This window comes from Pteronotus mesoamericanus, unplaced genomic scaffold (assembly GCF_021234165.1).
Source record: "Pteronotus mesoamericanus isolate MK-2021 breed Mesoamerican mustached bat unplaced genomic scaffold, CSHL_Meso_final scaffold_174, whole genome shotgun sequence".
In the NCBI taxonomy this organism is placed as follows: domain Eukaryota; kingdom Metazoa; phylum Chordata; class Mammalia; order Chiroptera; family Mormoopidae; genus Pteronotus; species Pteronotus mesoamericanus.
The window spans coordinates 36,575,554-36,588,033 of record NW_026555309.1 but is presented as its reverse complement, the minus strand read 5'-3'; the positions used below and the strand labels follow the sequence as shown (position 1 = coordinate 36,588,033).

Sequence of the window (12,480 nt, the reverse complement as noted above, 5' to 3'; positions counted from 1 at the left end):
GGACCTTTTCCCTTTCAGTCCTGCACCTTCCGGCGGCCTGGGGTTTCCATCCGCGCACCTGGGATTTCCAGAGCTGTGAGCGGGCCTCCCGTTGGACCGGGGGCTCTGGAATATGGCTCCTTCTCCGCTTGTCAAGTCCTTTACCATTTCTTTGCTTAAGAACTTGTGATTACTTGATGCCAAATTGGATTCAGACTCCTGGATTCAGAATGCAAGGCCCTTCACCTTCTTTATTAGTTACGGCTGCACCCCCACCTCTGCCACTATTATTGTTTATTTCAAATAGGTTAGCCTCCCTCCTGTAAGTAAAACAATAAACACTTAAGTTTTCCACACCCCTCCCCTCACCCCCATACTTTTTCTTATCTGGCCTCATTTAATTGTTTGGCAAGCTTTCAGGGTTGAACCAAGGAAAAGATTCCCTCCTCTTTTTACTAATGAAGAAGCCAAAGCTTAAAGCAATGAACTGATTACACATATTGATACAGAGGAAGACTTAGAGCAGTGTTTCTTAGCCCCGTGGGTCCAAAATAGAATACATTTTATGTTTTTAACAACATTTAGGCCTCCTGCGCACAGGGACCATTTCTTTATTTTGTCAAAGGACTAGTACGCGGCCAAGGGCCCTTCAGGGGCCTCACACACGTGGGGCAGTCTTCTGTGTTTGAGGAAGGATAAAGAGAAGACTGTGGAGGAGGCATGTGAGCCCAGGAGTGTTTAAGCTGATTCACTCCTTCCTGCTGCCTGTGGCTGCTTGTTTATTCTGTCCCGTTGGAGAGGGCTAAGATGGCTTGTGACAACAGCAGACAGTGAAATATGACTCATTGGGAGGCAGTGTTTAAAAGCTCGTAATTCGTCACACTTGACCACCGTCCTCCTTTTCAGTGGAGCCCTGGTGACGCGTGACGCGCAAGGCACCCCTACAGCGGGCTCATTAAATGTGGATGATCGGCGTTGACTTGAATGAGAATAATTCCAGCCACTGTGTCAGATAGTAATTATAAATCAGAATGAGCTCTTTGTAGGTCCTAGGATGTCTGATAAAGCCAACCTTCCCCAGGGTTTGCTTGTGATGTCAGGTCTTTTAAAAATGCGCTTCACGGGGCTATTTTTTATTTTGGTTTTGCTTTGGTTTTTAAGTCATTTTTTAAAATAACGTGGGCAGAATGCCTTCTTGCTCTGCCGGAAAAGATTCGGGCCTGGTTTGGAAGTTTGGCTCTAAGGGGTGACTGACTGCCCAGGTGTTCCCAGAGGCCTCACCCTGAACCTCCAGGAACCTTTCGTTTCATAGCCACTGTTGCTTACATTTAAAGGCCATTTCTTTTCTTTTTCTCCTTTTTGAACTCTTTCCTTGATAATCCTTGTTCTTCTCTTCTTCCTTCAGCACCTTCGCTTTTTTTTTTTTTTTTTTTTTTTTTTAAAGGAACACTCAATAAAGACAGGGTTCATGTGTGAAGTACTTGGAAATCAGCATCAGCATCAGGCTCCAAGCTCAACTGTCAAGTGCAGATCTGGGGCTGGCTTGCTTGTTTGGGGTATCACAGCCCTGCCATGGAGCTGGAGCGGTGCCCGCTCTTCGCTGAGGGACACCTTGGAGCACAGTTCCAAGAACCAGTAGACCACAGAGCACTCAGGACCTCTCATAGTGCCCAAGAGCTTGTGAAGAATTCAAACTTATTTCTAGGCCACCAAATGAGTATCGTAACTTCTCCCTGTTCTCAGCTTTTAGGAATTCAGAAGATGGCAGTTGAGATAAGGTTCTAAGGTTGCAAAAACAGTATCTCAGTTTCGTAGTAATTATGATTTAGGGTGAAAAGTCACATAGCGAGGATCTTGACTTGTGAGACGAGCACAGGATTGTGAGTCATGCTGGGCTACTAGTCCCAGCTCTGGAACAAACTAGGGATCTTGAAACAGCAACCTTAGAGTTGTAGTCTCAGTTTTCCCATCTCTAAAATGAGTTATTTAAACTAGATAATTTCTCGCTACGATTCCTTCTCTAAATCTATGTATGTATTGTTTTCCTACTGTAAAATTAATTTTACCAGTACCATTTGTACTTTTCAGTGTTTTTGTGTTTGGTAGAAACACCCGTCTTTTCCTCCTTTGTGAAACTTTACCTGGTAATACTGTATTTTGCCATGTATAATGCGCACTTTTTGGCCCACATATTTGAGGGAAAAATAAGGATGTGTATTATACATGGGTATTATGATTATGTACCATGGGTATAAAATAATGGGCATAATAATCCCATGTATAATGCACACAAAAACGTGGGTGCACCATATACATGGCAAAATACAGGTCATTGTGTACTACCAGGTGAAACGGGATGGGAAGAATTGCTAGCACTTATTGACTGGCACCAAGTGAGGTGGATGTTATTGGGGTGAGATGCTCATACCATGAGGAGAAATGCTTCTTAAGAAAACAGTGGGTCCACCAAGCGAAGGCTTGTCCTTGTCCAGTTGGGTTGTTTCCCCAGAAGATAATGTTCAGTCCTCAGCAGAGGGTTTAGCCCCTGAGCTGTAATGAATTTGCGAGTGTGAGACATTCCTCATGCTTCTGTCATCTGTTTGTATTTCAGGACAACAGTAGTAGCAGCAGCTGCCTTCTTGGACGCCTTTCAAAAAGTGGCTGACATGGCGACCAACACACGTGGTAAGCAGATGGCAGGGTGGCTTCCAGCCCAAGTCGGATCGAGCATGTGGGCCCTTTCTCTTGGGGTGGCTTTATGAGAAGATAACATAAATTATCAGAGCTTAGCTGGCTCATATTTAAAAAATTTTTTGTTTTTTACTCTTTGGGATTCCACATACTGGGAGCCGCAGAGTTCTCCAGATGATAAAGTGCAAGAGAAGAAGAATGGAAAATCAAGGGAAAGAACCACCACTTAGGCATGAGGTGGCTTGATGTGTTTTCTAGTCACTTTCTATGACAAGCTGGTTGCAGAACCTTGAGCTGTGCATTTGGTTGTAATTTGTTTTTCCCTTTTCACAAGGGCTGCCCTAAGGTTCTCTCTGCTCCCTTGTGGGCTGGGAAGCAGAGAGGATGATTGGATAGACCCTTCTTCTGGGTTCTCTAAAACGAGGAGCCCTTGTGTACGTAGTGTCCTACTGTGCTGTGTCTCCCACTGCAAAGCCCTGGAGGTCCAGATTAATGACTTCTTCATGTCTGAACCCCCCAAAACATCATGCCTAGAACATCATAAATGGTTACAGTATGTATATTAAATCAATGGAAAAAGAAAAATCCTTTGAAATATTGTAATGGTTTCAGTCACTACTGAAACCCACAAAAGACGAATAATGACATGCGGAAGATGTCAAGAAGAAAACAGATACCCCTGTATCCACCACCATTGTAGAAGCCCAGCGTCAGCTGCACCGTGGAAACCGCTGTTCCCAGCAGTGTGCTTTCCTTTCCACTCCCAGGCAATCCCTGCTTCTTTGGTTGCTGTATGTTTCAGGGTTTGCTTGTGCACTGACAGCTGCGTGTTTCTTCTTGTCATTTTCATGGTGACATTGGGAAGACATGGGTGTTGGGGGGTTGCTCCCAGTCTCGGGGGAGTTTGACTTTTTTGAAGTACGCGATGGGCCCCTCCGGGGGGTTTCAGTGAACACCCATTTACCATAGGGCTCAGTTAAATGTTTGAGTTTGTGGCGCGCACACTTCTCATTCATTCACGCAACTTGAAAACTGCTGATATGTCAGGCACTGTCATGGGGCCACAGAAATCCACATGTTACTCTCCTGGCCCTGGAAGAGCTTGCCATTGAATAGGGGGAAATACAGATGTGCAAATCAAGACTTTCAGTGTAGAAATCCCACGTTTGCTCTCATACCAGTGGTGGAACAGAGTGTGGGGAAAAGGGAGCCATTGACTTGGCTCAGGGAGATGGGGGAGGGCTCCTGGGGAGGCCATATTTCTCTTCATTTCCAGGATGCCAACAGTATTCCAGAAGGTTCTCTAGAGAAATGTGCTTTCATCTGGTTTGCCCACATGATATGGATCTTACCGACTCTCGTTTTTAAGCCCTTTAAAGAAATTCTGACATAGTTTATATGTATCCACTTTTGAAACAGTGGAAAACTCAAGTATAAAGAAGATATCATTGAAGCCAGTCTTCACCATTGTTAGTGTTATTGGGTCTGTTTTATAATATTTCCTTCTACTTCACTAGTATCCAGAACTGGACTCGTTATATCGATGTCTTTCTAGAACAGCCGTCTGGATGTATCTTCTAAAAAAAAAAGTTGCTGTATTATTTAAAGGAATTTAGATATCTGGCATCGTGTTTCTGAGGCTGTGATTCAGAACAAGTTTTGATATTGTAATGTTTAATAATTGGCTGGGTCCAAAAGGATGGACTAGAAAGACACCCCCCGATTGTCCATAACATCCTGTAGTGGGAACCGGGGTGTTGGCAGAGGCAGCTCCCAGAGTGGCTTCGGTGGGAAATGGGAGATCCTGCCAGTTCTCGTGGTCAAAGGGAGGAAACACAGAGCAATTATTGGTGGGAAAAGAAACCAGCATCGCTTCTCTGGGGTGATGATGGAGAATAGAGTAGGAGCTTGGAGGTGATGTATTGGACAGAAAACAAATAATGTCACAGTGAACAGACCCGGCTTTCATATATTTTTAAAGTATTTGATTTCTGGTCATTTTTAATGATTCCGGAATCTCACATTTTGCCATGTCTAGAACCTGTGCACACAGGGGGGGAATAGCTCTCTGTGGCATGTGGGAGGGTGAAGACTCTTCACGTGACCTAAAGTGTCTGCTTGGTGGAAAGGGGATATAGTTTATGGCAATAACATGAGGAACTTGAATGCACGCACTTCTCGTATGTTCAATAAGCATCAGAAGTGATTTTTACTAAGTTAATTTTTACTTAAAAGTTGAAAAATATAGGACATACTCTCAAACTTAAAAAATTCATGTAACAAAATATATAAAATTAAACCCACCCTCCCAGTGTCCTTTGCAGGGATTGGGTTTAGTGTCATGTATAGACTTTTTTTGCATACATGAACAAACACATCTGGGAGGAAAAATCTAGTTGCAAAACAATATGTAGAATGATATATAAAACAAAGTCTATCTGTATGATCTCTTTCAAAAGGTAGCCTGTAAGAAACATCATTTCTATACTTTTACCCCACAGTGCGTTACATGACAGTACCTATAGCTTTACCTCGTTGGTTCTAGCGGCCAAATGGAATTTCACTGTCTGGATATAGCACAGTGTAATCATTCTTTTATTGGGGGATATGAAGATTATCTTCATTTATTTGTTATTACAAGCTATGCTGCAATTAATGCTTATGTTTACATCAACCAAGGAAACAATGAATCTATAGAAAATACATCGAGCTGTTTTGATCAGCAATAAATATATGACATCTGTCTGGAAGAAGTCCAACCATTATCAATATACCGAGAACAGTTTGCACAACACTGATGTAACCTTGCAGGCAAGGAGAGTGGACTGGGATGCACATGCATGAACAATAACAGGTTCACTGTACTGGTCAGTGGGGGTGGTAGATTCAAAATGACTGAGCAAGCAGAGCAATGAATTTGCATCAGATTTTGCATCAAGCTTGGATATTCCTCGATGGAAACTATTAGGATGATTCAGAAGGCTGAAGCTATGGACAACTGGTGATGGGCAGCTTCATCAAAACAGTGCATCCGCTCATGCATCATGTCTTGTACAGAGGTTTTTGACAAAACATCAGATCACCCAGGTGATTCAGCCCCAACCCCTAAAGCCCAGATTTGGTGTCCTGCAACTTCTGACTTTTCCTAAAACTGAAATCACCTTTGAAAGGGCAGAGATTTCAGACTGTTGATGAGATTCAGGAAAATACAACAGGACAGCTGATGGCGACTGGGAGGACTGTGTGAGGTCCCAAGGTGCCTACCTTGAAGGGGACTGAGGCGTCATTGTCCTATGTACAATGTTTCTTGTATCTTCTTCAATAAATGCTGCTGTTTTTCATAGTACATGGCTGGATACTTTCTGGACAGACCTCATATCTTTGGGCTTAAGGTCATGACAGGTTATAGCTCTCATACGGTTTGCAGTTGGAGATCTACCCTGTACAGGAAGTCCAGTGTCCTTTGCTTAGAGCCTGTGGATGTGTTTTTCAAGCCCTTCTTGCTCGAGGTGACAGAAAGATTAGCAGTTATTCTCAAGTGCATCTCATTTGGGCAAGTGTCCAGAATTTCAAGCTAGCAGATCTCTGGTTTCCAAAATATTAGCATTCCATATTGTTTCCCAAAAGAAACGGCTGTGAAAGGTCTTTGTCCTTTTTAGCTAATAGTTTACACTAGTTGCTAATACAATTTATTTAGAAACAAGTTTTAAAGCTAGTCACTATAAGAGCAAAACAATTTGTCTTTATATAACTATTGTTGATCAGAATGTAGAAATATGTCAGAAGTCTATCTTCTGTTTTTTAAATGGTGAGTACAATTTGCCCTTGCAATGTGTGTATTTAGGTTAATATTTAAACTAGAATGGAACTTAGTTTATTAGCACCATAATACCTGGCACAGTTTATATTTTATTGATTTTTCAACTTGTGTTTAATATGAAAATACACTTTTTTTTTTTCTATTTTATCAGCCACAAAGATTAGTGTCTAGGCATTCAGTATACTTAGAAAGCCAGACTTTTAGGGCAGAAACTACTTTCTTCTCATCCTTGATGGACCAGCACTCAGGCTGTTGTGGGAGTTGAGAAATGTTTGAACTGACTGGCATGCCGTTGTCTGGGCTACTTTAAAAAAGAAAAATAAGGTAATGAACTCAGGTGGGGCGTGACGTCTCTGCCCCTGCAGTGGAGGTGCCCCGTCTTGGGGACCAGCATCCCTACACCTATAAGCACACACCCTTGTATGCCAGGTCCCGGCTGTCCCTTTCAGTGGAAGGCAAGGGTATTGAGCTGATGCCACGCCCTGTCCTGCTCAACGCTGGCCCACTGTGGCCACTGCATCATTGCTTAGGTCAGCAAGGGCCTTTGAAGAGCACGATGCTGTGTGACTGTCAAGCTGGGCTGCCTCTGTGTGCCTCTGTAATTACTTTCAAGCTTTGAAGCACCATCTCAGGGATGTTTAGATGATGATACACCAAACTCATAGTAAGGAGCTGAAGGTTATAAGAAAGAAGGAAATAGATTGCTAGTCAACCAGATCATCTTTAATGTCCAAAACCCTTTGTACATCACTTTTTAAAATGGGCGTGGTTTTAATCTTGAGAGTAATGGCATACCTTTATTGAATACATTCACAGGCTGGACTCTGTCCTGTGTGTTTTATATATGTTGAGTCTTTTTATTTTAACAACAGCCCCAAGAGGTCGGTGCTCATGATCTTCATTTAAGTGATGAAATCAGACAAGAGAGTTTACCTAAACTGACCAAGGTCACGTGGCCGGCAAGCGGTGAAGCTGGAGTCTGGCCCTGAGCCTAGACTTTAACCGTTAAGTCATGATTCCTTATGTAAGGAGCTCCTGGATTTAGCATAGGCTTATTATTTGCTAAAAGTCACTGCTCCTGAATGGATTAATAAAACAATCTGTGTAGTACCTTGGAGGAATAACTACATTGGGAGCTGATATCTGTGTTTGTCTTCTGGCGGCACTGGCTGTGTGACCTCAAGTAATTTTATTTTGCTTCTCTGGGCTTTCATTTTTTTTTTTTTTTACCTGCAACAGAGAATTTTCCAGGACGTAGGGCCCTAGAGGGCCCCCAGTAAACTTTTCCGGTCACTTCTAGTATTCTGTGATTTTAAATCTGGATTTGGCCCCATTAAAGCCATAAAGCGAAGTTGGGCAGTCTGCATTTTCTTTCCAGTATCATCTTTAGAGTTTGCTCCAGAGATAAAGGGAGTGGAAGAAGCTAAGTTAAGCAGAGAATAATGGAAGGGGAGAGGGTTAGAAAAGAAAAATAAAAATGGAAACTGCACACAGGTATTTGGGTTGATTTGAGCTATAAAAAGGCCCCTCTGAGACATGGGCATGAGGAGCGTGGCGGATGGGAGCTAGAACTTTCTAAGGCAGCTATCAAGGCCCAGACGGTCAGATGTGTGCTGTAACCAGTGACTGCCATGGCTCTGTGCGTTGGTGAAGAAAATCTCTGTGGCTGATGTTGGATAAAGTGGTCTTGGTCCTTAAGAACACGTGATATGTTTTTAGTGTGATTTTGCTAAATGCTGTGGTCTTCAGATATGGCCATATGCATTATAATCACTCAGGAAATTTGTTTTAAAGTACAGATTTCAGGGCCCTGCCTCATATCTATGGAGTCAGAATAATGGGGTGAGAGGACCTGGGAATCTCAGATTTCTGTAAGCCTCCCGGGAGAGTAAGGCCTCTGGTAAGCATCTTGCCACAACCCACCCATCCAATGACATCTCCGCCCGTGGCCGGCAGTTCCACCCACAAAGAAATGCACAGTGTTCCCTGAAACCCTGAAAACCTTTCATCTCTTCCTGTTTGCACATGTGCATTCCAGACCTGGAATGACCTTCCAAGTCCACCCCCTTCCCGCCCCGTTGAGCTGCTTAAGGATCTGTGCTTGTCTTTGCTCTCTCCCAAGGTAAAGCCGGTCCCAGGCCTCAGGGCCTCTGTGACAGGTGGTTTTTCTCACCAGTCTGCGTTGTTGCCATCTTTCCCCACTAGACTGAAGCCATGTCCAGGACAGGAACTGTGCTGCTCCCCTCTGAGGAACCCACATACCCAAATGCTAAGTAGCTGGCATTTGGCAGGGGACTGGAGGCTGCTGGGAGGGAGTCTATGGCCAGAATCCATTTGGGAGTTTAGAATTTGACTCTTGGCGACTCTTCCCAGAGAACGAGTCTCTGGAAGAATGTGTGACTTCATATTTCATGTACCTAAGGAGGGCTCAGCAAATCCCTGACGAGGCCATGGGAAGGGGGCAGGTGGTAGAAGGTGCTACCCTGCTGTGGCTGGGGTGGGGGGCAGGGCGGAAAGACAGGAAACCTTCCCTTCTAGGGGAGGAGGTGCTGGGAAGTGGTTTCCAAGAGGCAACTGGACTGGTTTGTTTGCCCCTGGGTTTTATTTTAACCAGGTTGTTTAACTGAGACTTCACTGGCCCTTAACTTCTGGATTGACTTTGATGTTCAAGTTCCGAACTCTTTCATGGAATCGGAGCCTTATTATTCCTACCAAGGAAGCTCCTTAGCCACAACCGAGGAAAAAAATTAATTATTAAAAAAAAAATCTTTAAAAAGCTCCTCTTCGCAGGCCTGGAACGGAATATTCTTTGACTATGACCTTAAAGGAATGTGAACACATTCATTCATGAGATTAAAAATAAAAAGGCATAAAAGTGCAATCTGTGAATCTATGGATGTGGCTATAGGTCATAAATTGGTTTCGTACTCTTACAGGCCAATTCGAGTTCCTTAGTTATTTTTGGTTATTGTCCTGAGAATTCTTATATAAGGAAGAGAGAGAACTTATGAGTGTTTGAGAAATAAGTTCAGTCGTAAGTTTTAAGAGCTGAGCTGATTGTTTTGAAAGATTGAAGGATAGTGCATTAATTTTTCCAATGACCTTATTGTAACTGAGGCTTTGTAGGTAACAGGAGAGGAGGGAATCCAGCATAAGGCATCTCCAGCAGCCCCAAGAAGTTTTATGGAAAACTGCCTGAGGTTAGTTGTACTCAGAGCCTGAATGTAGTTGTTGGAGAGGCTCTGACACCTTAGCCCTGATTTCCGGGAGCTCAGTACCTCTTCAAGGCCCAGGACACAGCTGCCGGTTTGTGAAAAACTTTGTGAACTGAAGCACTTCCTAGCTTGCTTGCAGAGTAGATGGACCAGCAGCTGTATTTTCTCATATTTTAAAACAGGAATCTCGGTGTGCTGTTTTCATAATGACCTTCTTGATTGCCTTTCATTTGGGGGTTTTGAACATGACCTCTTGATTTCATTCACAGGAATGATGCTGGGGGAGCCCTCAGCAAATTTTGCCCTGTTGGTTGTTCCAGTTTGAAAATTCTCATTGCTCTGTGTAGGTGGATGTGGGGAGCAAGAACAAAGCTATCAAAAATAAAACATTTGTAGTTGGTTAAATGGGAAATTGCCTGGGCCAAGATGAAGTTATCTTCCTTCCAACCTTTTTGGTTTTTGCCCCTCTACCTTCAGGCGTTACATCAGGCCTTGACAGGCCCTGTGTGTGCTGTGGCCAATGACCCCGATGCAGTCCTGACCTCGTGGGGCTTTTAGGCTGGGCCAGGGTCGTTCTGTGTGATAGGGAAATGTTACACATTTTTGGCACCTAATAGGGTAGCCACTAGCCACATGCAGGGATCTTGAGCACTTGAAGTATGACTCATGTGACTGAGGAACTGAATTTCTAAATTTTTAAATCTTATTTTTAATTACTTGTAATTTAAACAGTCACATATGCCTCGTGGCTACCATATTACACAGCGCAGGTGTAGGGAATGCAATGATTTCTACAAAGAAAGGCTTATTCTGCTTTAACGATAAGCGTAGTATTTTATGAGTCACCTCATTTATTCTCTTTTCTGTCAGAAGGCTTTCTTGAGGGCTTCCCCTGCACCTGGGGCTCCGGGGGTGCAGCAGTCGGTTAGGAAGGGCTGTGTCTGGGATACTGGGTCAGCGGGTGGCAGTGGGTTTAAGCAGGCAGGTGGAGGGGGGCTGGGTAGAGGAAGAGGTACAGGTAAACAGTCATCATAATTTCAAACAATGAATGCATCCCCGTTCTTTTTAGAGCATGTCCCTTTCATACATTCTCAAAAGACAAGATAACTACTCCAAAGAGGGCAAAGATTGGTTCTTGAGGAGGGGAGGGAATCTTACAATTTTATATACCGGGCACAGAGATGCATACAATACAAAAACAGACATATATGTATGTCTGCGGAATTAAAAGTTGTATGAGGAAAGAGGTAATTAGGGGGGAAAAAAGCCCAAAAAGGCTCCTTATGGGAATGATAATGGGGAAAAGCTTGAGAAAATTGTTTTGTGGTGAAGACTTAGCTTTTAAGACAGGTCAGCCTTTTGCCAATTTCCCCATTCAAGGTGCATTTAAGGAATTTTCATGATCCTGATGAGGGCGTTTGCTGCTAGATCCTTTCTTTGAACTAACGAAATTGGCAGTCCACAGTACCGAGCTCCATGGGCTTGTCAAAAGTGTTGCCCGGTGTTGACCAGAAGGTGGATCCTGAGGCATCCAAGGCCGGCTTCCCTCCTCATGGTCAGGTACTTACCATTTTTAAAGATTCTTTAACCACGCGTGAATGTGAAGAAAGACTTTAGTGCTGGGTTATGTCCAATAGCCCTTCCTTAATTGGATTTTATAGCTATTATCCTTTCAATGAGGACCTAATAGTATGTTGTGTGTATGTGTTTATGTTTAATCAGCGTAACAACATATTTAACAACGTGTGTGTGTGTGTGTGTGTGTGTGTGTGTTCGTTCCAGGAGTTGGATCGAACCAAGCATCAACTTGTAATGAAATGCAATCCCTTCTTTCTGATCCCACCGATCTTTTCTTGGGTTGGAACCAATGCCGACAGCACCATTTCCCCGCTTCTGAGTGGCCTCCTCTTACCAGTCATCGGTTGGGTAGCACCAGTTGCCAGAGAAGGGCTGTTCCACTGTGGTCAGCTAGTGTCCTGCCTGGGTGGCGTTTGGCTTTTCACTGTGTCCTCCGGAATGGACACATGAAAGGGCCAAGTCTTGTGGCTTGGCCTGGAAGGATCTAACCCGGGTCCCACATTTACGCAAGGGGTTCCGGAGCAGCATGTCACCAGAATTCTAAAATCCTATACCAGAGAGAGCTAGGAATACCCAGATTCCACATGCGAGCCCCCGCGTGTCCCATTAAGGCTCGTCCCACCACGGACTGGGGAAAAGCATTTGCTTCGGCTCGCTTCAGTGGCATCTGTCACCTGGTTTGCTTTGGTGTATTTTCCCAGGTGATGCTTGAACCAGAATGTGTCCTGTTTCCTGTCTGACCTTGGCAGCCTTCATAGATGCTGGCGCCTTATGCGGTGGTGGTGGTGGTGGCTGTGGCCGCAGCGTGGAGGGAGGTCCAGACATGCGGGGGCGGGGGGGGGCTTGGGCATGTGTTTTTATGGGGGAGTGGGCTGGAGTGTGCGCAGCGCGGCTGTTTGGGTTGTTGGGCAGTTTCCATACTGGAGTGATGTTCTCAGCGCATCATCCTTTCGGGGTTGTGCTTCTGTCCACGGGCGCTGAGGGTTCGCCCCTTTCCCATCCTAGTCCTTTCCTTCTTTCCTTTTTATTTTGGCTTAATAACTAATACTCCTCCACCCCCTCCTGCTGTCACTCGCACAAACAAGTCAGAGTCACTTTTTGTCAAATATTGATTAGCATTCATGAAAGAATGCAATTATTCTAGTTCTTTCCAATGAGACAGAACTTTTTTTTCCCCCTCCCTACAGTGTTTTCTTG

At 44.1% G+C, this 12,480-nt stretch overlaps 1 protein-coding gene across 7 annotated transcripts in view; it reads left to right on the top strand.

The window, feature by feature from the left end:
* Window positions 1-12,480, top strand: part of MTSS1 (MTSS I-BAR domain containing 1) — a 139,650-nt gene that overhangs the window by 24,028 nt on the left and 103,142 nt on the right. For all 7 annotated transcript variants that reach the window (XM_054590469.1, XM_054590463.1, XM_054590465.1 and 4 more), the window contains exon 3: window positions 2,591-2,664. In XM_054590469.1, coding sequence (XP_054446444.1) covers window positions 2,591-2,664 — 74 coding nt within the window. The remainder of the gene's footprint in view (window positions 1-2,590; window positions 2,665-12,480) is intronic.